This window comes from Vanessa atalanta, chromosome 27 (assembly GCF_905147765.1).
Source record: "Vanessa atalanta chromosome 27, ilVanAtal1.2, whole genome shotgun sequence".
Lineage (NCBI taxonomy): Eukaryota > Metazoa > Arthropoda > Insecta > Lepidoptera > Nymphalidae > Vanessa > Vanessa atalanta.
Genome location: NC_061897.1, coordinates 3,347,440 through 3,373,995, shown reverse-complemented (window position 1 = coordinate 3,373,995; position 26,556 = coordinate 3,347,440). Strand labels below are relative to the sequence as shown.

Genomic DNA, 26,556 nt, shown 5'->3' with positions numbered 1-26,556 from the left:
TCTTTAAATTCTGTTTTTTTTTTTTTTCATAATGTATCAATGTCCGTTTAAAGAATTACTAATACTATACATTCCCTCTAATTAAGTCTGAAGCTTATGCTGGGAGTTAGGACGATAATAACCCAAGAGCTCAGGATATCACTTATTTTTTGGCTGCAAGTAAGTAATTTGAAATTTTCGTATATCAATAAAAAAATAATAAATCCAGTAATGTTAAGTCAATAATTCATACTCCTGTAATTTTCTATAGTGTTGAGTGTGGAGACTATTTTTACTAGTCACGTTACATAGTAGAATTCAATAATTAATTATTTCAAAGCATTCGACCACATCTCACATGGGAAATAATTTCTAATATTTCTTTTTACAGTGATTTACAGCTTTAAATTTCATCACTGTAATAAATCATATGCTGTAACAATTATAGAATTCACTTTTAGTTTTGTACCAATAACTTCAGGTGTACTACAAGGCTCTCATCTCGGACCCGTACTTTTTAACGTTTTTATAAATGATGCAATTGATCCGCGGTCAACTGGAAGGCAAAGCCAAATTGGCATCAAAAAAGCTTGGTGTGCTCAGCAAGGCAAGACAGTATTTCACATCGGCCCATCGCCTAAGACTATACAAGGCGCAAATTCGGCCTCACATGGAGTACTGCTCTCACCTCTGGGCGGGTGCTCCCCAGTACCAGCTCCTTCCATTTGACCGTATCCAACGTAGAGCAGCTCGAATTATCGACGATCAAGCCCTTTCTGATCTGCACGATCCTTTGGGGTTGCGTAGAGATGTTGCATCTTCTACCGAATTTTCCACGGGGAGTGATCCGAGGAATTGTTTGGATTAATCCCGGCAGCTGAATTCCATCTTCGGACATCTCGACAAAATTCTAAATTTCACCCACACCACTTAGATGTCCGTAAATCCACAACAGCGCGATTTTTAAGGCATTTTCTGCCTCGCACAACCACTCTGTGGAACCAGCTTTCGCCGGCGGTTTTTCCGAACCGATACGACTTGGGAACCTTCAAGAAAAGAGCGTACTTATTTCTTAAAGGCCGGCAACGCACCTGTAACCCCCCTGGTGTTGCAGATGTCCATGGGCGGTGGTAGTCGCTTTCCATCAGGTGAGCCTCCTGCTCGTTTGCCCCCTATACCATAAAAAAAAAAAATTGATCGCTTTTAATAATCTCAAGTTTTGCTGTGACGATAGCAGGAAAGCATTAAATATTGTAAATATTACCAAATTATAAGAGAGTTTAAAGACTATCTTGATAATTATTAATGTAATGTTACCTACAAGTAAAAATAACGATTTTATCATAAACCCCATATTTCAAATACAACTCGTAAACAAATTCACGCTTGATAAGCATATTGATAAAATATGCTACATATAGTATATTTGGATTTATATGTCGATAAGAAAACTTAAAAATATCAATGTGATTATTTTGTGTAATGCTTTTATTTCTATATCTATACAGAATGTGTCTTTTTTTATTTCATTTAGGTAGACGTACTGGCCATCTAATACCAAATGGTTACCACCAGGTGCAAAAACAAGTACTAGATAATAAATTCAACAATCATGTGTTAGCAAAATTCAACCTTTTTGAACGCACACATACTGATTACGGACAAAGTCAAACTACAAGCGGATCCTTTGAAGTCCCACGAAAGGCCGCTTTTCGTCCTGGGCGTATGGTTGTCACTTTTGTTTATTATGTTATCTAGAATAGGGGAATAGATAAGATTTGATCGAATTGTACATAAAATAAAACTCAGCCGTAGATAATAGTTATAGTTTATTTATTATGCGGTTAGGCGATCACGCTAAATAACTGTATGTGTCCTTCTCCCCCTCGGTGCGCTCTAAGTATTCCTTTTCTATCAAAATATCGATACATTTCTGAAACAAATAATAAGATAAAATATATTAGAAATCACGAAAGTAGGTTCTTCTTCTCGAAACTTCTCGAAGGTTTTGTACCAGTCATACAGAAGTATATTCATACTGAAAGATTTCAACATTTCGAAGTAAATATTAATACACTATTATTACAACTTAGACCTTGATAGGAGGTTTCATTGGAAAGATTTAAGTAATCTGTCATATTTCGTTAAAGAAATGGCGTTTTGTATGTCTGTCAATGAGGCAGTTACATACAGACACCGTATGTAACTGCCTCATTGCTCTATTGTCTATAGGCCCCTATCTCGGGCCGATAAAAAAATATCGGATTTTTCTGACAAAAAATTCTCAGTAACAATCTGGAATTTGTCAGTGTGTGGGATCCGTGTCAGGGAAAGCACGCTAAAACCTTTGGTTTTACGAATGAACTATTTTCTGATCGTACCGGATTTGCCGTCACATCGGAATATTTAAGTGTACTTGTTTTTTGTTTTGTTTTTGTTGGCGCAAACAGTTGTGCACAATAATATGCCTCGTGTATTTGGCCGGTCTTCTTTGAGAAAACGATCAGTAAAACGTATTTCATTCGATTTGTTAATGACTCAGCTATATTGTGCACTTCAAGAGTTTATGATTAATCTATCTTTATTTATAATACAACACTTTTACACTTAACCACTTGTATCCACTTTAATTTTACTGCCAAAATACCGATAACAGATATAGTGAATATCATAGATTAATCAAGCTCTCGCCCAATGATATCGGGTCAGTTTGCTGTCAAATGTTGTTTATTTGACTTTTTTCCTTTTATGGTTGGAATAGAGATTAGCATATTTAAGGTTGCGACTCTCTAGTGAACATAATACAAACTCAGAACCCACTCTTCCATAACATGTGTGTGTGTGTGTCATATAAAAAAAAATTAATATAAATATAGAAAAGATAATTGAAATTAATAATGAATTCAAATTAACGATGAAGAAAGTGTGAAAATGCATGTGTGTTCGTGTGTAGCGAATGTGATGTATGTGTGTATGTGTCTGGTTATTTACACAAAGATTGGACAAAAGACCTGAATTTAATATAAGCGGGTTTTAGCATTCGTATATTTAAAAAAAAAAACACATTATATTTCACCTTTATGACCGGCACTCTCGGTTTGAATCGCGAAGACAGCTGGTTCAGTACCTCCACGACGAGATGTTGATGTTTTAGAGTCTTCCTCGTCTTCATAATCCTCACTATGGCAGCCTGTCGGATGAAAGAACACTTTCACATACTTATATCATGTTATGCGTTATTTAGATGTAACTCTCTTGTTCGTTATCACGCTTCCCGGATTGCGAGTATGTTTTTTACATTATGATGTCTCTATTCATGAGCCGAGAGGGTCGATAACTACAGCATAACCTAAGTAATCACCATTCACATTCCAAATGCTCAATTTCAGTTTGAATTAATACTTTTTAAATGTATATCTTTTCTCAGGGACTATTGCGTCAGCGTCTTATATTAATCTCCTATCATGATTGATGATGGTAAAAGAGATATATGCAATTTTTTTCCCCAAGGAATGCACCGCCAACCGATGTAAGGAATGTTTAATATTTCCTACAGCGCCATTGTCTATGGACGGGCGGGAGCCCCTTACCATCAGGTAACCCTCATACTCGTCGGAAGAAAACATCGCGGGGGAACCTGCACGTGTCATGCTGCATGTCTATCCCGTAATGGAGCGGTGCGGTTTAATTATTTGCAATCCTACTACAGGACATTAATTAAACGTTTTCTCACCTGTATGAGCATCTTGCGGTCCTCCTCGATGTGCTTGTGCGTCGCCTCCTGTTCTACTTTCAGTTCTGTTTTCAGTGGTATATTTATGTTCACTCGGAGTTTTTTGCTGCGAAAGCAATTATAATTATTAAAACTATAATATATATTTATTTATTTATATCATTTAAAAACACATTAACTTTTTCTTATTTCTTCAATATACATAACGATTCCTTAATCAAGTTAAACCACTAGATCACTGGTAATATTCTTTATAACTAAAGTAATACGGTAAGCAAGTGATACCTTTATCCTTAAGTTTTATTTTTATAATTATTACTATTAAAAATGTTATGTAAAGTCTTCAATATCTCTAATATAATGTCTGTCTAGTCTTAAGATATTTTTATAAAATACGAAGCATGTTGTGTTCTCCTATAATTGTGAGTGCATATAGGTTAAGTTTTGTGAATGTATTAGTGTAAGTTTTTTGTGTACTAACGTTGGAGATCCTTGTAAAATAAAATAAAATAAAAAATAAGATACCTTAACAGACAGATCTGCACTAAGCGTAATCACGGTAAAATTGAAATTCCGATAAATAAAAGATTTTTAGAATTATATCTGTGTGTGTTCGCAAGTCTGTGAATGAATGTACGGATATACACAAGTATATAAAGTTTCTACAGCTTCGTACAATATATTGATAACAATATAGAATTACAACATTGACCCCGAAACAAATACTAATTTTTCATGTTAAAGGCAGACCAAATCTCAATCGATCGATAAATAAATTTTTTCCTGTCAGGGATTTTGATAAAGTTATTGATCTTTTACAGAAGACTTAAATCTCGTGCTTAGATTGATACATTATGAGCAACATCTATCTAAAAAAGATCTTATCTCAGTAATAATATTTCAAACAATGCTTACTTTTTATATCCTAAATACAGTTCGACGACCGACGACTCCATAAGCTCGGACTCGTCGTCTTGACAGACGAGTAACTTCGCCTTCAGCAGGATTTGTAGAACCTGAGAATAATTACATAAATATTAAAAACCAAGTTAGTTGGTCGTTGAACTTCGTGCAAGGATGTCCGGGTAGATACCAACTACTCATCACATATTCTACTTTCGAACAGCAGTACTTGGTATTGTTTTGAAGGGGAGTTCCCAAGGTTGGTTGGGCATTGGCGATGTAACATTAGCAGCCCGTAAATGTCCCACTGCTGGGATAAAGGCCTCCTCTCCCTTTGAGGAGAAGGTTTGGAGCATATTCCACCACGCTGCTCCAATGCGGGTTGGCGGAATACACATGTGACAGAATTTCGTTGAAATTAGACACATGCAGGTTTCCTCACGATGTTTTCCTTCACCGCCGAGCACGAGATGAATTATAAACACAAATTAAGCACATGAAATTTCAGTGGTGCCTGCCTGGGTTTGAACCCGAAATCATCGTTAAGATGCACGCGTTCTAGCCACTGGGCCATCTCGGCTCAGTGGTTAGAACGCAATGTAAGGAATGGATGATATTTCTCATAGTGCGAATATGTATGGGTGTTTGTGTCAAATTAGAATCAGGAGACCAGTGTGCCTGTTTGTCTGTATTATTTAAAAAAATAGTAAAAAAAACAAAATTAAGAAAAAGAAAATTCAGTATCCATAGTTAATTTTTAATTATGGTTTATTTAAACTTACATAGATTGACATTGGATACCAAGTTACATACTTAATTAAGTTAAGTATGAATTTTAAAAATGGTTGTTTTTTTTTCTTTAAATCAAGATGGAAGAGTAATAAAATGTATTCTGATAGGGTTGTCAGCAAATTTATATAATGGCAACTCTAGAGTCTTTCTATTTTAAATTCTCTTAGGATGAGGGCCTCCATACCTGTATGAGGAAGTCCCCCTTGATCCCGGTGTGATGTTCCAGCTGGCGCACACTCCAGGACGTGTTGTCGTTGTACTGCAGCAGCACCGCCATTTGGAACGTACTCGCTTGTAATGTGTATCTGTGAATATAAAATGTATTTGTTAACAAACTATTAAAAACATTAGACTTTACTTCATACAAAATTAAAATATTTTAATTGGTTGCTCTAAATATTACCAAATCTATGCAAAAGACAATATAAACGATTTAATACATTTTATTGTTGCATACAGGATACAATGTGAATGATTTAATCTGTCATAGATAGACAAAAAAAAACAACAAAGAAAAGCTAAATAAAAAAAACTTATCATTAAGATGAAAACCCTGCCAAGTTTGGCAAGGGTGTAATTTATTAGTCAAGGAAGTTATATGGTATAATTATAATTTACACCCACTTTTATAGTAATCAGGAATAATATAGCATTCTACCAGTGAAAATATTTTTAGAATTAGATTATTAGTTCCGAAAATTACCTCTCATACGAAAAAACTTTTACTTTTTCATTCAAAGATTTAAAAAAAAAACGTATTATTATAATTGTTTTGTGTTAAACATTTCGATTATATAAAAATGTATAATTAAGATTAACTTGACTATATAGAGTAGTTGAAAGTAAAACTGCGCCACTAGTATCTGTCCGTCTATAGTAGATTGGATCGCTCGGAAAAAAAATCTAATCCTTCTCTATTTTTCATATTTCTTACTTAGCAAAATATAACTTGTTTTTTTTTTTATTTTTTTATTTTATTTAAATACTTATACTACACTTATACAATCAGACATATAGTTTGTATATATATATATTTGATAATATTTAATGTATTTAACCTACACTCTTTGAGTCTGTAAATTAAAAAAAAAAATAAACTCACCTGTTCTTAAAACAATTGGTCACGAGTTCACCCTTACTCATGTTGTAAAGCCAATTCAGTTTTCTGCCCGAGTGTTGAGATGAATAGAACGTTGTGAATCTGTGTACCGAACGCTCCAACTGTTGACAAACAAGTAATAAAAATGATTAAAGAAGGACAACACAAATGTCCCAAACTTGGACGAAGAACATTATTCAACATTGGACATTGGTGCTAATAGGAAATACACTCACGACCGAGCACAACGATATCCACTATCAACGTATTTCAAAAGTTGCGGCCACACTTGACCAATTCATCGGTTGTTTAAAAGTCAAGTAAATCTTAAACACGGAAAAGTTTAGTTAGTTGTTGTCTTTTTTATAGAGTTACAGAACAAATTCGCTTACCGTTAGTCCCTATGTATGCTTAGATCTTTAAAATTACACAACTGATTTTGATGCGGTTTTTTTAATAGATAGATTGATTCAAGATGAAGGTTTTATATGTATAATACATGCACAATATAGTAGAGAAACACTGCTCATTTTAGAGGTTTCCAAAGTGATGTCGTAAATAAACATTTTTTTTGCGCTTATATTGCAAATGCTGGCTGAAGTAACTTAAATATGGCCCATTAAAGCATGTAATTTAAATGAATATTTTCGAAGATATTACAGATTTAAAACGCAGGGACATAGTGGTTCGTATTGTCGAATGACTGAAAAACTGTGAACGTTGTAAGACATTCTTTAGTTAGTATATTTAGTGACAGTATTGCACCCGTGTGAAGCGGGTCGCTAGTTAGTTAGAAGCTACATTTGTTTAAATTCGGTTTTAGCAGACTTTCCAGAGAGTGATCATGTCTATGGTCTAATTTATTTTTTTAAGCAAATCTATCAACGCCCTAACATCTTTATAAGATATCAATAATTAGTTTTACTATTATTTAAGACAGAACATACAGCTAAAGCAACTTCGTTCCAAACATATCTTGTAATTTGTGAATATATATATATATTTTACCTCAGTTGGTAACTGGAAGCTAGACGATTGCTGGAAAGGCCAGGAACCAGACGATAGAACTTGAATGCTGAAGTCGATATGAAGAGGTTGTTCGGAGCTGTTGGCCATGTGCTTGCGGAAGTTCTCGTTTAAGTCTTTTGATACACCAATATCCTGGATACGAAATAAAAGAATAATTAAATAAAATTAGTACAAGAATTTAAAATATTTTTATTCGTTTGGATTTTCAATAATAATAATAATAAAAGCCTTTATTCCTAAACATGGGGTTACAAGAGGTCCCTGTCCCTGTGTGCCTTTTGTCATAGACCCCCTACAATTTTTTCCAATAGCTCTTGTCCCTTGCTACTCTGATCCAGAATTGTCCCGCTGTCCTGACTTGACAACCCCTACTTCCTTTGCCGTTTCTTGTTTGCCAGAGGGTGACTTGGTTACTCCATTTGTAAATGGGGTAGCGTAGTAATAGTACAATTTTAATTACCTAAATTTAAATATTAAAGTACTTTTCTATCTGACGGGAGCATTGTCTTTCTCTTAGCTAATTAGAAAGTTCTATATATATTTCTATGTACTGTATATATAATTTTTGCTTTGAAAACGTTACATGCTAAGTTTAAAACAGAAATAAATTTCACTTAAAATGAAAAACACAAACTCGGATTTTCTATTTTCATTTAATATAGGTAAGCATACTGGCAAATGGACTAAATGATAATTAATTAGTGTGTAACAGTCCTCACTGCCCATAGACAATACAACTGCAAGAAATATAAACCATAGTCCATACCTTACATTGCCACAACAACCAGCCTTGAAAACTAACATGTAATATCTCTTGCGCCAATAATTACACTGTCTAACTCACTATTCCAACTGGTGTACAAGTACACTAAGTATTACTGTGTGGCGGTAGAATATGTGAGTGGGTGATACCCACCTAAAGAGGCTTATACAAAGCCCTACTACGAAATTACCATTGTTATATAATGATATTATTATACCATCCTACCACCAACAACATTAACAGCCTGTAAATTTCCCACTGCTGGGCTAAGGCCTCCTCTCCCTTTGAGGAGAAGATTTGAATCATATTCTACCACGCTGTTCCAATGCGGATTGGTGTATACACATGTGGCAGAATTTCGTTGAAATTAAACATATGCAGGTTTCCTCACGATGTTTTCCTTCACCGCCGCGCATGAGATGAATTATAAACACAAATTAAGCACATGAAAATTCAGCGATGCTTAGCTGGGTTTGAATCTGCAATCATCGGTTAAAATGCACGCTATCTAACCACTGCGCCATCTCAGCTCTTACCACCAAGTAAATAATTAAATAACAATACTGACCTGGAACATCCTTTGTAACTTGCTCGTGTATTCGAATCCACACGCTTGCTTCAGTTTTGAGATCATCGAGGCCTGAAATGATAACAATTTTATTAAAAAACAAAACACAAACAAAAATAGACTATCATTTTATTTCTTAAGTTAAACATAAATTTGTACGACACAATATATAGTTGCAATATCGTTTTAATGATTTGCCAGTTATGTTTCTCATTGGACCGCCCACCACTTATATCCTGTTTAGTGCCATGAATAACGTGAGGTTAATGTAAGCTAAGCTAAATAAAAAAAAGCAATCATCTATTTAATTCACGTTATTTATACTAATATAATACGCGAAAGTAATTCTGTCTGTCCGTTGCTCTTTCGCGGCCAAATGACTAAACCGAAGGTATGAAGCAAGTTTGAACTCCAAGAGAGGACACAGGCTATATGTATATACATAGCACTAAGCGACCAACCCCAAAACCGCGAGCAACAACAAGTATAATATATAATAATTTGATCAATGGTACGGGTAAAATTAAACAAAGTTTACCTTTTCAATTTCCTTTTTAAAGTTGATATATATATTTACTTATATATTTTTTTATTGACAAAGGTGCTGTAAGAAATATTAACCATTCCTTACATCACCAATGCGCCACCAACCTTGGGAACTAAGATGTTATATCCCTTGTGCCTGTGATTACACAGGCTCACTCACCCTTCTAACCGGAACACAACAATACAGAGTACTGTTATTTGGCGGTAGAATATCTGATGAGTGGGTGGTACCTACCCAGACGGGCTTGCACAAAGCCCTATCACCAAGTGAATATTTCCAAATAGTCCTAGCAGATATTTACTTTATAAGATATCTATTTATCAATGTACTAAATTCCAGCATTCTAGACTCAGTAGTTCTAACTGTGCTTTGATAATTGACCAGAACAAACGATTTAAATAATAATTATCATCCTACCTCAGCATCATCACTGGCTGACATGTGTTGGACGAGTCGTTTGGCTAGCATCTTGCTGTAGAACTTCTGGAAGACATCTTTATCCTCAATGTACTTGAATACTACCATCTGTAAATAAAATTATAACCTTATTACTGAGTAGGAAATGAACAAGTGTGAGCAACAACACAGTCAAACCGAGACAACCAGATAGAGATCAGCCAAAGGAGGAATGAGTGTGTGAATTTATTGAAAAAAGAGTTCAATATTTTTTTACTTTGCCGTTTCATAAATTCAAATCATTCGTAAAAAATACATCGGTAAAGAAGGCATATTATTCAATACAAGATTATATTGATGATAAAAAAGCGTGGAGTTAATGCTTGTTGACTTCCAGGCAGGATATATAACATTCATATATAATTGTATTTAACTAACATGACTGTATTTTTAGATGTTGAAAATGAGTAACTACTGCGTTTCTTGTCGGTTCTTCTCGGTAGAATCTACATTCCGAACCGGGTGGTAGCTTTACTTAATATAGTTTATTAAATGATTCAAAAGTGCTTGTAAAAAAGCCTACTTGAATAATGAATATTTTGATTAAATTTGTACAATATAATTTTCCTCGGTTCCAAAAACATCTTTACCGACATTAAAAACGCCGTTTATACAATTATAAGTAAAACCTAATATTATTTAGATGTCGACCAACAACTTTACGTCAATTTAAGGTCAAAATGGTCTATTTATCTATATCCACATCACATATCCATATACTATTGCAATTGGCATTAGACCAGTTGGCCTATTTGGTTTATAAGACACACGCACACAATGCTTACACCAAATAATAATAAATATCTACATAGGTTTGAATTGGAAAACTCACAACTTGGTTAAGTGTGTCCTCGAGCTCTGCTTCTTCGGGGTTCTTGCTCGACTTCTTCAAAAGCAGATCGCAGTATTTGGCCAATAGTTCTGGACTCTTCGATGAGGAATTAGCCGCTTTCGTTACAGCATTACCTGAAATATTGTAATTGTATAAGCATAACATTATTTTACTCAGACTTATATGACTTAGCAACCAGCGTATACACTGTTACATAATATTATGGAATGTGAATATATTAAAAATGAAATTTTTCTCTTCGGAGGCTTGGAACATTTCTGTACAACACGGTTAATCTAAATAGGTCCAAGTTTGTATGAAAAGATAATGGTTTTCTTGACGATATAATTAAAAATATAAATCTGAATTTTACAGTAACCAAATGTTTAAAAAATCTTAAGTTTAATAATTATATATAATACTCACTATTTATGAACCTTCCACAGGCTTTGTCCAAGGCAGCCACGAAGCCAGAGTCATTGTTGAAGGCAACCAGAACTAACGCGTTGTACTTCTTGTGGACTTCTAAGATCGTAGACACATACACTTTAGGGTCCTGGAATATGACGACACTCTGTTTAAATACGCTTAAATTTAGATAATTTAATTACCCTTAGATTTATTTACAATATATTAAAATAAGCAGTTTTATAATAAATTAGGGCGCCAATTAGTAATTATCTTAAATAACTATTAAACTATATTTTTATACACAGCGCCCGTTTAGTTGGTCGGGTAAGTTATTTAATTTTTCTAACAGGTAACTCGATTACAACTCAAAGTTTGGAATTTGGCAGTATTCAATTCCCAGGCCTTGGGAATTCGATGGCACTGATATGGTGATCGCCATCCTATTCTGACGTCTGATAGTCAGAGTTCCTTCCCGTTGGGAATGGTCCGTACGTAAGAGCAGAGCACTCACGGAGTGCGCGCAGTCGCCGCACTTGTCGATGGCGGCGAGGCCCTGCGCGTGGATGTGCTGCTCCAGCAGGCGCCGCAGCTCCACCAGCCCGTCGGGGATGCGCGCCACGAGGCTGTACATGCGGCCCAGGTCGGCGTTCTTGTCCGCGTCCAGGAGTTTCTGCGGGGGGCGATAGTGTCATATATTATCTCCAGAGACCAACCGAGCCACAGAACATCCTACAGTGATGACGTTTTATTTGGAAATTCCTTAAAATAATCACAATTACGGTATACGATTTTGAAACATTCTAGGAAGCTTGACCTAGATTTGATTTGGATTTCAGACTTGCATATCTACGGTATCTCCTATGAATATTAGAAGTTGTTAATGAAGAAAGTTTTGAAGTCACGAAACACTAAGTGTACATACATTTTCAACACAATTAGTTAAGTGGAATTTGTTTTGAAATTGAGTTGCAAGATTTGGTCTGACGCCATTCACACGAAGGAATTAAACTAAGTAAAAAAAATCGTACCTGGAATTCTGCGTGGAATATCTCGAGGTGTTTCTCGATGAGCACTCGGTCACAAGTCTTGGCAAGTCGCTCCATTGTGGTCTCGTGCAAGTAAACCTGCACGCGACGCTGTTCCTCCTGCAGACGCTGCTCCGCCTGGGACAAACACACACACATATTGTCTATAAACATATAAATTGTAAATTGCTTTCACTAGCTTTCTATCGACGCACAATTTAAACTGAAAGACGTAAAGAAATTTGAAACTTGAAGGAACTCTTTGGTCGTTGGTGCACAAGAAACAATTGAAGGATATTTTAAATGGAGCGCTGCATCCTTCAATCTTCAAGTACACTAATGTGCAGTTCCTACTTATCAAATAGCTTTTGTACCTCACTGACAGATCATTTTTGAGTTACGAGTGAAGAACCCCTTAAAATCGGCCTACAATTCCTAAGTCTTTACGTCACAAACATACTAAAAACTAGAAAAATATTAAAGTCACGAACGTCTTCGGGATTAAAAAAACTTTAGTATATTTTTTCATTTTCCGATTTTATCGTACGTCGACGCACGCGCACGCATAAACCTAGCGCATTGACATCGACACATTCCACAATAATTGTATTCAATTCAGAAGCAATACACTTCTTCTTTTCCCTGCCTGTGTACCAATCTTTGGGGGGGGGGGGGGGGGGCGTAGCATGTCTTTTCCTTCCATTCTCCTCTATTCATCTGATCGTTCACACCATCTCTCTCATATCCCTCCTCACACACTCCATCCATGTTTTCTTAGGTTAGAATAAATTAGATCATCATCATCATTTCATCGGTAATCTAAGTAAAAACATACACCGGTTCGGAAAAGTATATACACCTGAGAAGAACCAGCGAAAGAATATCGACGAGTTTAAATTTGATGATTTATCATAGCAACCACTCGTGACGTCATAATACCTCAATCTGTTATGAAAGATTTCATGTTTACTATTTTGCAGTAACAATTTAAATTTAAATACACACCTGTAATATAATACATGTATCAGAGGTTCTCAAACTTTATGACGTCAGGGAACAATACACTTTGCGCGCGACACACTTGTTATATATCAATAAGCTTCAAAAGAAATTTCAATTAGAAGATGAAGTAAGTTCACGTGTCCAGGTAAAAACTAGTATCACATTACTTGTGTATAATATTGTGTACCCCTTATTTTGGTGTTATTATATTTGGTTTAACTTGACTTGGCATATTTGAGTATCTGTGTTCTTCGGTCGACGGTTTGAGTACCACTGAGACAGGTAGACATTGCTTGGGTCAGACAGGTATTATCATAATTTCTTTTATGTATTCTGTCGTGGTACATGCAAATAAGATTCAAGGTCATCGCGACACGCACTTGGATCTCGTGTTACGTTTAAACTGCATGTAAATTTAATCATGGGTCAAGTAGGATACATTTTACATACTTTTATTAACACAATGTACTCATACTCGTTTCAATATATTATATGTATAATTAAAATAATAGTATAAATTTAAAGCGTATATTCACTGAACAAATACAATAGATCGTGTAACGTCAAGTTTTCGGGAGAAAGAGGCATTTCGAGACATTTCAAGGCATACATATAAAAATATTGTGTACTCACTCCTTTGAATGTCAAATCAACGATGTTAGAAAGAGAGGAATCAGCGTTTAATTAAACACCCTCAAACGGCATATATAATTAAGGAGAATATATTTATTTCATAATCAAGTTACCTTAATCATGTATTCAGTGACGGGATTATTTCTCAGGAAATCGGTGCTTTCCCTCGTGTAGAATCTCTCCGTGTCTTCGAGGAATACAGCTTCGAATGTATCTTTATACACGGCCAGGTTCTGCCCACGGGCCGAGGGCTCCTCCTCGTTAAGACCCAGAGCTACGTAGCAGTTGATCACCTGGAACAGAAACATTGGATATTATCACCACATGTTTGGATTGACATAAAGATTCTTCTTTTCCCTGCCCATGTTGCAGGGCAGAAACGGCCGAAATTACTAATCAATCTTATATAAAATATATAGCTTACAAGATTGAATAGTTTATAAATTGGATTGACATCAAAATATTTAAAAAAAAACTATTAATGCCGGATCGTAGATTAGATTTTTGAATGAAAACTTCCATATGAGTGCCTGTGAGATGCTTATTGTATCATAGATTACGAACAGATCACAACTTAATAAATACAGTTTTAATATTATTTTGGAACCAAAGTGATTCCTATTTCAGAACACCACTCTTCTGGTACAGTAGGTAATTTTTACTGTGAGAACCAGACATTATGCAGTCAAATAACCATGAATAATTTTTTTATTTATCTTATGACATTTGTACTTAATTAATCTCCATGTAATCTTCACCATAATCAGTCCTTAACTCTCGACGCAAAGTAGTTACAAAAGTATACCTTAATTAAATTAAATTATTGACTCAAAACTAGAGTCTGACCTAGGTCATATAAAGGTAATCCACCGCGGTAAAAATATACTCAAATAACATAATGTAATCTCGTTGAACAGTTTCTAGGTGAAAAGATCAAAACTCACCCCAGACACTAGTCTAGTGTTAATGGTTTCTCCATTGCGCTCCCTCTCGATGAGTTTCAGTACAGCATTGGTCACTTGTTTGTTCAAACTTTGGAACAAATGATCACGCCAGGTCACCAGCGCGAGCTGGTAGATCTCATAAATACCCTGAAATTGATAATAATAATAGTAACATTAGTTGAGATATTCTGTAAGAATAAAATAGAAAGTCATCGCAGAGCACGCAACGCGACGTCACAGACGAACGTGAAATGTAAGGAAATTATATCACGACACTTACTATACTAAAATTTATTATAACATTTAAAGCATTTTTATTAGCATTAGCAGCCTGTAAATTTCCCACTGCTAGGCTAAAGCCCTCCTTTCCTTTGAGGAGAAGAAGGCTGGAGCATATTCCACCACGCTGCTCCAATGCGGGTTGGTGGAATACACATGTGGCAGAATTTCGTTGAAATTAGACACATGCAGGTTTCCTCACGATGTTTTCCTTCACCGCCGAGCACGAGATGAATTATAAACACAAATTAAGCACATGAAAATTCAGTGGTGCCTGCCTGGATTTGAACCCGAAATCATCGGTTAAGATGCACGCTTTCTGACCACTGGGCCATCTCAGCTCATTTAAAGCACACGCATCAAAATAACGTATCATTGTTGATCCGCTGTACGAAATTAATAAGACACGAAGTGAGCTCTTACAGAATAGAACTATTATATAAATTGCAATTCTACTTCGAGTAAATGTGTACGAAAAATAAAGATTACATGAGGAACACGCATGAAAAATAGAAAATTGAATATTACAAAAATGCGTGTGGGTGCTTTGCTAACGCTACATAACGATATTTTTCTAGAATAATCGTATGAGCTTGTACATCTCACGATTCAACTGTTCGCAGCGAAATTTTTACCATTAGTACCGTCAACAAACTCTAGTAACACTAATGGTAGCAAAAACACTTGCCCTCCTGGGAACCCAGTGATATCGACTCATCCATCATCAAAACAAATAAATATAAATCATTTCTTACACCAAGACCGACAAATAGCACCATCGACATTGGCAATGTAAATTTTAACCAAGACTCATGCCGCCATTGCGCCAACAACCTTAGGAACTCGGGTCTTACGTCACTTGTACCTGTACAAGTCCATTCAAACCTTTAAAACGGGACACAACGATACTACGTATTGGCGTTTGTCGGTAGAAAATATGATGATATCTACCGAGACGCACAAAGCCCAACGACGAATGAAACAAATATTTAAATAAACGTCTCACGTTAATTAATTAACAGATTCAACGATTAAACTCACCTTCCTTCCCTCTTCGCATTCACGCTTGACCCAATGCCTGTTGAGGTAGGAGCAAACCCCGTTGAGCACTCGGCTCGAGAACTGGTACTCCTCCCACTGTGTCGTGTAGAAGCCCAGGACGTCCTCGCCCATCAGGTCTACGCCGTGCTGTTGTACAAACATATATAAATACTTATTCAATTTAATATAATGTTCTAGTGAAATTCTAAATGGTTTTTTGTTTGCTATCTAATGAAAAACATATAATAATGTACTCTTGAATTATTAATTTAATTAACACTTTATTATGAATTACAGAAAAACTACAAAACAGAAAATAGTAGAAGGTATGCTTTTCTCTGGAAGAGATTTCATCCAGCACAACACAATAAGGGAAAAAGAATTTAGACAAATAAAAGGTAGACACGTGCAATTAATCTAGATTAAAATGTACAGTGGAGATTTAATCTTAATAAAACAAAGGAGTTCAGATGTAAAAATTGTCTACTTTTCGTCCTAACATGCAAATAGAACAGCAGGGGGGGTCTAGTGTTTGTTCAATATGCATTGTTTTTTGTTATAAGTTTAATGTATGTCCAAGTGTCTATCTGTGTCATTGTAGCTCCAAGCGGATGGATCGATTTTGACTTAGTTTGATAAAAAAAAATGTTCATTTATCTGAAGGACATTAGCACTTTTCTAGTTAAACTAGTAAAGGTGTGATCCTAGACTGGTCTGTTCTAAGCCAAATTTTAGCCAGCGTTCTATTTTTAAATCAATTTCATGGAGCCAGATAAATAAGCCATCTCATGTTAAATGGCAACCTCTGCCAGTAAGTCTTTTTTAGAAGTATATTTGTACTGAATTGGAAGTTTGTTAATTACTAATTACTATGTAGCTATAATCTCACCTCGAGTAAATTAATAAGATAGAATATAAGGAAATCACGTAGCCTCTTGTATAATTCAAGACCGACCAGTTGAGCGCCGCCAGGCACTTGTTGAATCTGAAAAAAAAAAAAAAACTTGAACACTGACTGTCTGACGCTAGCACAACTTCCGTCCTGTCGTAAAGAAATAAATTACATTATTAAATTAAACGATGAAGGTTTTGAGACGATACGTTTTTGGACCTGAATTACACTAGAATCCCGTTTATCCGGATCAAATAAAACCGGGAGTATTCCGTATAAATGAAAATACGGATAATCGATTTCAAAACAAATAAAAAAAACATTTAAATTTTATTCGATTATCACTTTTATACCAATTGATAGCTATGAAGCAAAATGTAATACTTTCTACGTCAATCAGTGAGAGGGACATTCACGATAGCAGGCGCGAACTGTCGTGACGTATCTTTGTGCGATCAAAATAATTTTAAAATTGTCAATTACTGCTGCACATAAGTGTCCGGATAATCGGGATTCTACTGTAACTCGTATATACTGTCCAGCCTCTTACAACCGAATAAATTGATATAAACATACCTTACATTTACAATTTCTATGCGACCCGATCTGCTATAAAATTTATTCATTTGAAACAGCCCTCGATACAAGACTTAAATACAGTCTGTCCAATCACAGGAGGACAAAAGCCAAATAAACAACATTTGACATCGAATTGACGCGATATCATTGGTCGAAATCTTGACTTAATCCACGATATTATAGAGTATCATTATGAATTAGCGAAAAAATTTGAACGTCGACAAAGCTGTTATCGGAAGTAATATTAAAACAGACATAAATAATTCAGTGATATATTATTCAAGAACTGATTTTAGGGCACTATATAGCTGACCTATTAAAATAAATCAAAATATACTTTATTCAAGTAGGCTTTTAGAAGCACATTAGCAAATCCAAGATTTGTTTATCTTTATTCCTTTTTCGATTGAAATATACTATACTGATACCCACATTAATTTTACTACCGAAATTCCGATAACAACGCCGATCTTTTAAACGCCATATTTTCACAAATCCATAGAGTATAGACCATACCATAGATCATTTGAAATCTCAACTCTACTTGGGTGGTTATATTATTCGACATACCTTATTTTTATATGAGCTGTTCCTGCCACCATTATTGGTGACACTCGTCCTACTGGAGCCGCTCGAACTTGACCCCTGCTGGTGAACTGATGTACAATAGTTATATACGTGTCTGGGATATATTAAGGTTTTTATTGATCTTTTATAAATTAGATAAAAAGTTACTCCATCCAAATAACACTACGAGGCAAAGAGCGGACCGTGCATTTTCTCGACAATTATAGTCAATTGCTTGCAATTAACAATAATTGTTACTCTTTAAACTTTGTGAAAGCCAAATTTAGTTAAATAAATAAAAATAGTATATATATATATAAAAAGAGCTGAGGATATATACATACGAAACAAGTTATCGCTCGCGACTTCGTTCGTGTTTTAAGAGTCTGAGACTCTTAAAACACTGAATAATAAATACATACTTTAGCTATATTTATATTGCATTATTCAAACTAATTTTAATCCAAAAAATAATATTGTAAAATATAAATGGCATTAACAACTAAATATTTTTTAAAACATTTTTAAATGCTAGCAACACTAAATCGAGTTGTTTTTTCAAAGGATACGTATATAAGTCCATGTATCTCTGCTTTACCATGAGCTGTCTCGTGTACACTTGTTCGATACCTTCCCGTAAATCGCCCCATATCTGAAAAAAATAAGAAAAATTCTTTGAAAATCAAATTAATTCCTATTTTAAACATTACTATCTATAAAAAGTTAAGTCGTAGTATCTATTACATACATACATACATACATAAATGACATATACAATATATGTATAGTATTTAATAACTTTGAATATTAATGTGCTTAAATTGTACATGATTCATTTTACACTCGTGGTGATTTGATACCTGCATCGGTCAGATGATATTCTCCCAATTAGGGTACCAACCAACCATCACTAAAAACAATACGATCTAATAAACCAAAAATTCTCCTTTACACATACACCGAGGAACACTCGCAATCGGAGTTAAAAGATTGCAGACGACCGTGTTCGTTTATCCAAAAATAGACTTTAAAGTATTGCATAGACACTATAATTTCCTTTAGCACGTTTAAAAAGCACAGCGTCGCGATCCGGAACGGCGCGTTTGATGTGAATCGTACTTTAGGTTTTTTTTTTATGTTATCATATGTTGTACCATGTGTTGAATCCGAAACAGCTGGGCTTCCCCCTCTTAAAAATGTACAGCTGTTTATTATAGCTTATCCGGGTCCTACGCTTCAGTCGATTCTAGTCCTTGGAAGGAGTCAGATCGTTGATTGTATTGCATACGTGTTATGAGGGCGTGTACCGCGTACGAAATGTAGCGTTACGTGATACTTTAAGACATTATTTGCAACATCGGACACTGTTCATCAAACACGTGGCGGTCTAATTTATACGTTATTTATGGACGCGGTTCAGAAAACTTCGATAACCGTTACGTAAGATATATATTCCTACATTAATCGCTCTTCGGGCTTCGTCTATCTCATTCTCGTCCACTTCAAATGGTGGAGCCATAGCTACCGGGATTCAGAGCGAACGGCGGCTATTCGGCGAATTCCTGTCGTACTACGTTCGTATTCATACGTTCGTTCGGCTTCTCGATAGTCAAATGGGGACAATTCTACTAAGTTTAAACGATAAAGATACGTTCCAAATACAATTTCAATCCAACTTCGATTGTTCCATACAAAAAATAACCTCAGCTTAATCGATCAACTTAATGATATCCGATCCTACTTTGACCGAACTGTTAGGCTATTCTGTAACAAGAAACATATCATGTGATATTCGAAATTAACTAAAATCATTATAAAATATATAGGGTAGACGATCAAAATTGCGTATCACTGTAAGTTAGTTGTCAATATTTTTTAGTTTGATACGAAGTATTTTCTTACAGAATCGCATTGCTAGAACTGGATCGTTGCGTTTGTAGAAACGGTACTCGTCAAGGATTATGTTTAATTGTATCGATTTGTAAATATTTATTGGTACAAAATTTAAAACCTATATGTAGTTTTTTGTAATTTATAATACAATCTTAAGCATCATAACAGTTAATACGTTTAATTGTGCGCGGGTACCGATTCCTTAAATACAGTTCAATCTAGTTTATGAGTCGATATAATTGTATCTTACTATTTTGTTGCAATAATGATTATTCTTAATTACTTATTTCATATTTTGTTAATGATTTGATAACGAGCTCAGTTTAAAAGCAGGGCTAGGTTTCGATTCTGGTATAACCAGAGCGGGATCCGCTGCAGCTCGCCGATCGCCGAGGCTCGATCGCTCTGTGGCGTGAACCCGACCCGGTTCAGACATCACGGATAGTTTATCCACTCAGTGACCCGTCTGTAGTTGCAAATGGCGTTGCTACCACTGTAGGGGGCCATCGCCCCAACCAGTTACCCCGGGGCCTTTTCGGGGCCGGTTCCTTGTCACGTGTGTACCGTGTGTATCTGTACTGTGATAGAGTAACAGCTGGTAAACGCCACATAGCTGGGCTAAGGCTACTTCATTTGAGGATACGGTTTGATGCTTATCCACTACGTAGTCTTCAAAATCAAAATCTTCTAAATAAGTCTTCAAAATCTTGGAAGATTTTTATCCGACACATGTAGGTTTGGTTCACCGTCGTATGAATTGAGTTTAAACACAAATTAACCACGTGATCTTTCAGTTAAAATTCAAGTGTTCCAGCTAGCGGACCATAACGGCTCAATAAAACAGAAATTTCATTATTATTAACGTACATATATTATATAATTTTCATGAATGAAGTAAAATATGATTACTTCGACTAAGCAAATAAGTAAAAAATAAAGTAAGACGAATTAAAACGTTATGAATTCAATTAAGAAAGCTATCTTCTTCGTAAGCGTGTAATTAATTTTAAGTATCGCTGTTATATTGTGATCATAGCGATCATTGTATGCTATATAATCACGTCATCTTGCAAATGACTCGACAGCCAGACTCGTGAGTGCCAACACAAGTAAGAGTTGACTTATTATTCCTTCACTCCCATAATCCGATTGAACGGGTCATACGACATGACCGGACAGTATTCAAGGACATGTTTTACGTGTTTTCCGAGGCACGACAGTGTCTATAATAACTTCTAGATGGTATTGAAAATTTATCAACAGAGAACCCGAATAACTTTTTTTCATGGCTTAGTGGGTAGACGAGCTGTAGGCTCCCGTGGTGTAAAGTGACAACCACCGCTCATGGACATCTGCGATATCGGGGCGCTTGCAAGTGCGGTGCTAGCCTTTGAGGATTAACTAGGCTCTTAACCCAAGGAAACAGCTTTTTATACGGGGAATCGGGGACTACGAGATTAAAGAACCGACCTGAAACTCGTGTACTTTCAACTTTGATCGCAAAGGTGTATCCGCTCCCTTATATTGCCACGAAATAACCCCGTTTACATTATCTCGTACCGATTTTAATAAATAATTATTATTTATTTTCACAAGATTATAAAATTATGTATATGTATTCATAATAGTCAAAATCATTCAAAGTTACATCCGATTGCTATAGCAATAACAAATTCGTAAGTTAAACGATTCGCTTATTAAATATATTAAATAAGCGATTCGTTTAACTAAAGAATGTATGTCTGTCTACTATAAAAAAAAAAAAAAACGTTTCGTAAGTTTCGAAGCCGCATGACGTAAAACAGATCATTAATCGTAGCTCTAAAACTATTGATTAATGTCGCACAAAAACGATTCGTTAAATATTGTAACCGAGTAACACTGAGACCGTAAAGTGATTTAATTACGGTAAAAAATGTGTAATTAAATAGATTACCATAAGTTTATTCTGTAATCGTTCATGATTAACCATCGCTATACAAATAAAACACCGTAAAATCACGATCAACAAATAGATAAGATTCGATAAAAATGTGAAAGTGCCCGCTTGTCTGATTACCACTCTTAAATGCCTCAACCGAAAGTCATGGCATTTAATAGAAAACCCAATGTTACCGCAACTTTTCAATCTGTAGACAAGATGAAGTTGTATTTTTTCTATTGGTTATTATTGATGTAAGGATTTCTGGATAGGTACCACACACTTATTATATATTCTACCGCAAATCAGCAATACATAGGTTCGTTGTGTTTAATTTTTAAGGGTGAGTGAGCCAATGTAACTACAGGCGCAGGTCAAGTCACAAGGTTAGTAACACATTGGCGATTTTAGAAATCTCTAAAAATAATTACTAGCAGTGGTGACCACCACTTAGTGGATACCATCAGGTGGCACATTTACCAATCCGCCTTTGTATAAATACTATGTAAAAAATATACTTTATTCAAGTAGGCTTTTACAAGCATTTTTGAATCATCATTCAACACACTATTTTAAGTTAAGCTACCACCGGCTCGGAATGCAGATTCTACCGAGAAGAACCGACAAGAAACTCAGTAGTTACTAATTGTCAACATTTAAAAATACAAAATCAATGATGATAATTATTAAGCTATCAAGTTTAAGTTAGTAATTGACACTGTGAGAGATATGATATAATATAATGATTTCCTAGTGGTAAACCTTATCATGTCCTTCGCGCATTAAATACAGAGACACTTCCCACTTCTAACCCGAAGCCTCGTCTCCATTTTGTAAATGTTTCTACACATATTGTACTTTTTACAAAACGAGATTAAGTCACGATTTTAACCTTTAGTGCCGAGCACGAGATGAATTATAAACACAGGCTCAAATATTCTACTAAAACATATTATTAATGTTTAAATTATTAATTATTAATGTTTAAATTATAAGTACAAAGCTATTTTGCTATCTCATATGAATACGAAACAACAAAGGAATACCAACACAACGGTCGTAATCGATAGATGTATTAAAAACCTAAATAAAATCGCTTATCACTTAAAGAAATCTTAACGTCATAATGTAAACGGGCTATCAGACGTCCGTTATAATTATATGTCTAAAAATAATAAACACAAAACTGGGCCGTTACTGCGTTTTTTAATCATAAAGATTTGTGAATACATTGGCCGCTATCCAAGTGCTGTATTAAAAATATCGCTTGCAATGTACTTAGTATTATGCGATTTTATTACTTTAATTTATATTATAACTAGCGACCCGGCAGCAACATCGTCGGCACCGAATATTATGACACGTTCCATGACTCTAGCAAAATCTTTCCAAGTCCAAAATATGGGCAACACGGTCCCTCTCATTCTTAAGAGTTCAATGGACTGGATGCATCCGAAATCTCCTGTTAAGAAAATGGTTTAAAGCTTACCGCGTATAGGAGATTTGATGGGTGAATGAGTCTGTATGACTACAGGAATAAAGGGCATAGCTAAGAGTTCCCAAGTTCACCGGAGCACTATCGAACCATATTTCTAATAGCGGCAATCTTTGGCGGTGGTGGTCACTTACCATCAGGTGTTCCAATTGTCAGTCCGCCTACCTAATATATATATATATATAAAAACTCGACCACGCTGGTCAAATGCAGATTATATGCTATAGCATAGAGGAAATAGAATTTCATACTATATGCACCTTTCCTCACGGTGTTTTCCTTCAACCGTATCTCCAAAATAATAAATTAAAACAATATGTATCTGCCCTCGATCTGATCTTATATACTATATGTGTACTGAACCATATTGGGTTTTTTTTTTAATTTTTCATGCTATATTATAAAGCAAAGGAGTTTGTTTGAACGCGCTAATCTCAGGATCGATCGTTGCGATACAGATTAGCTTTTTCTGTTAAATAGATAATTTATTGGACAAAACTCATTATTGAATATGAATCATTACAATTACTTATTAATGGACTAGAAAATTCTATCACAAAATCGGAAAAAAACACCATAACCTCAGAAGCACCGGCTAAAGTTCCTTGATGGTAGGACTTTGTGCAAGCCCGTCTGTGTAGGTACCACACTCATCAGCTATTCTACCGTCAAATTACAGTACTCTGTATTGTTGTGTTCCAGGCACAAGGGACATAACATCTTAGTTCAATCCAAGGTTGGTGGCGCATTGGTGATGTAAGGAATGGTTAATATTTCTTACAGCACCTTTGTCTATGGGCGGTGGTGACCACTTACCATCAGGTGGCCCAATTGCTCGTCCGCCAACCAATGCCATAAAAAAAAGTAACTGAGCGAGGCATATTATTTATGTTGTATATTTTTCAACCGTTGTATTTAGAATGTGTGAACAATTATTCATATTTCTAGTTAAAACAGCCCGAAGGCCATCGTTTAATTCCGAAGGTGTGTTATCCTATAAGACGTTATATTTATAATACCGTTTAAATTAATGAACGAATTTATCACTCGAGTAGTAGAAAAGTGTGTTTTATCAGCTCAGTACATTGTCATATCTGGAGACTGGTACCAAAAACAGATCCTGTACATCAGGTCACCAGGCCCTTAATCAATATTAGCAATTGATACAATATTATTCGAACCATCACAAAAAATATTTAAATACTAATCATTAAAAAAGTTAAATTGCTTAAAGCTTAAGCAAGCTTGCTTGCTGATCACAGAGCTTATAGATAAGTGATATTGGTAAACATAATATTATACACTAAATAAATATATATTTATCTAACATACGAGCGTTTAACATATCGGATATATGTTAGATCAGATCAAATGACACTACGATCCACGGGGGCGATGCAATACCGTTTAACGCTGATAAAAACACAAGGAGAAGCTAGTGATCAATAATCAGGGGGGACAATTCTGCTAACGTTTAACGGTAATTATATGTTCCCGATACAACTTCGACTATTCCTCACAAAAATTAACCTCAGCTTAATCTTAATTGGGGGCCGATTCCATTTATTTACATCGACTACGATACCATCTCGATATATATTCCGATCTAACTTTGACCGAACCGAAGCTGGATTTATGCGTTTGCATACTCTATTCCAACCATATACAGGAAAAAAACTAAATAATCAACATTTGACAGCAAATTGATATATTTCGCGATATCACTGGTCGAGGGCTTGATTAATCTATAATTTTCTCTATGAATTTTCGAAAAAATGGCGCTTTGAACGTCGACGAAACTGTTATCGGAATTTTAATTATAAAGTCTTAGTAGTGCACAACATAGCTGAGTTATTAGCAAATCGCATGGCATACGTAAATCTAAGGTTTTTTTATCCTTTTTCCTACTTCCATTGGAATATGCTATAGACACGATTGAACGGAAACGATAACGTTACGATACACTATAAAGGGACAATATTTTTAGAAGAGAAGTTGAAAACGACTGTCGGAATAGCCCCCCTCGTGCAATGCACGACTTGCACGCCCACATAGTCGACGTAGGATTACAATACTAAACGCTTAAATGGTTTTATGTACGAAGCATTATACTCTTGACGTATGGAAGGTCGTAGGATGTATTGAGTTACATATAATTCAATATCGCGGTCGTGACGTCACTTCAACATACAAACTTAATTACGATCGTTATGTATATAACGGAAAAATTGAATCAAAACCTTGTCAACGTATAAAGTTTTAAAAGACCCGACTAATGTCTTTATTATCGATGCAGAGATTAAATCATAAGATACTTATTACTGGAGTTTTTTTTTTTTAATAGGATCTTTGCCCCAAATTAATTAAGGATTTACTAATATTCCTATTTACCCCTCCTTTTAAGCTTATCACTTGTGTTAGGAATGGGGACGACAACAGTCCAAGAGGTCAGGATCATTCCTGCGACTGTTTACATCACCATAAACGTAAACCATTGCGCTCATGTCGGTTATATAGAAAATTAATAAACAAAAATTTCGATCGTTTCAATGATAAACAAAAAAAAAAGAAACGAAAATAATTTTGTTAAACCCATAATTCACCAACTATAAAAGTCTATCAGAGGAACAAAATTTAAAAATAAATTAAACCAGTATGAGGAACCCTAAAATATCATACAGCTTAAGATGCAAGATAAAATTACACTACGTTTAAAAAAAAAAACAAACATCTCTCATCTGTCGGTCGTTAAATTATGCTTCACTGACTAACACTTAAGGTATAATTAAATTACTTAAAATAGTTCGCCCTTATTTTAGAGGATTTTATGAGAAAATCTTGATCATGCTTCACTAAGCTTATATTCTAAATCAAAATCAAAATATACTTTGTTCGACTAGGCTATTACAAGCACTTTTGAATCGTCATTTAACAAACTATTTAAGTAAAGCTACCACCGGTTCGGAATGTAGATTCTGCCGCAAAGAACCGGCAAGAAACTCAGTAGTTACTCTTTTTCAACATTTAAATAGTCATGTTAGTTATAATATATATTGTGATATTTATTGGTGGTAGAGTTTTGTGAAAGACCGTCCGGGTACCAAACCAATCGTCATATATTAACGCCAAGCAGTAATACATTTATGTACTTATAGCCTATTCCAATAGAAGCT

At 35.2% G+C, this 26,556-nt stretch overlaps 1 protein-coding gene across 4 annotated transcripts in view; it reads right to left on the bottom strand.

Moving 5' to 3' along the window:
• Positions 1 to 1,791: 1,791 nt before the first annotated feature.
• Positions 1,792 to 26,556, bottom strand: part of LOC125074453 (cullin-1) — a 42,056-nt gene continuing 17,291 nt past the window's right edge. For all 4 annotated transcript variants that reach the window (XM_047685823.1, XM_047685824.1, XM_047685826.1 and 1 more), the window contains exons 3-21: positions 18,644 to 18,726; positions 18,078 to 18,189; positions 16,926 to 17,021; positions 16,037 to 16,183; positions 14,717 to 14,863; positions 13,886 to 14,065; positions 12,141 to 12,275; positions 11,624 to 11,782; positions 11,128 to 11,257; positions 10,702 to 10,835; positions 9,831 to 9,938; positions 8,867 to 8,938; positions 7,515 to 7,667; positions 6,510 to 6,628; positions 5,592 to 5,712; positions 4,628 to 4,728; positions 3,713 to 3,818; positions 3,056 to 3,169; positions 1,792 to 1,912 (exon numbers count right to left, since the gene is read on the bottom strand). In XM_047685823.1, coding sequence (XP_047541779.1) covers positions 1,832 to 1,912; positions 3,056 to 3,169; positions 3,713 to 3,818; positions 4,628 to 4,728; positions 5,592 to 5,712; positions 6,510 to 6,628; positions 7,515 to 7,667; positions 8,867 to 8,938; positions 9,831 to 9,938; positions 10,702 to 10,835; positions 11,128 to 11,257; positions 11,624 to 11,782; positions 12,141 to 12,275; positions 13,886 to 14,065; positions 14,717 to 14,863; positions 16,037 to 16,183; positions 16,926 to 17,021; positions 18,078 to 18,189; positions 18,644 to 18,726 — 2,298 coding nt within the window. In that variant the 3' untranslated portion in view covers positions 1,792 to 1,831. The remainder of the gene's footprint in view (positions 1,913 to 3,055; positions 3,170 to 3,712; positions 3,819 to 4,627; positions 4,729 to 5,591; positions 5,713 to 6,509; positions 6,629 to 7,514; positions 7,668 to 8,866; positions 8,939 to 9,830; positions 9,939 to 10,701; positions 10,836 to 11,127; positions 11,258 to 11,623; positions 11,783 to 12,140; positions 12,276 to 13,885; positions 14,066 to 14,716; positions 14,864 to 16,036; positions 16,184 to 16,925; positions 17,022 to 18,077; positions 18,190 to 18,643; positions 18,727 to 26,556) is intronic.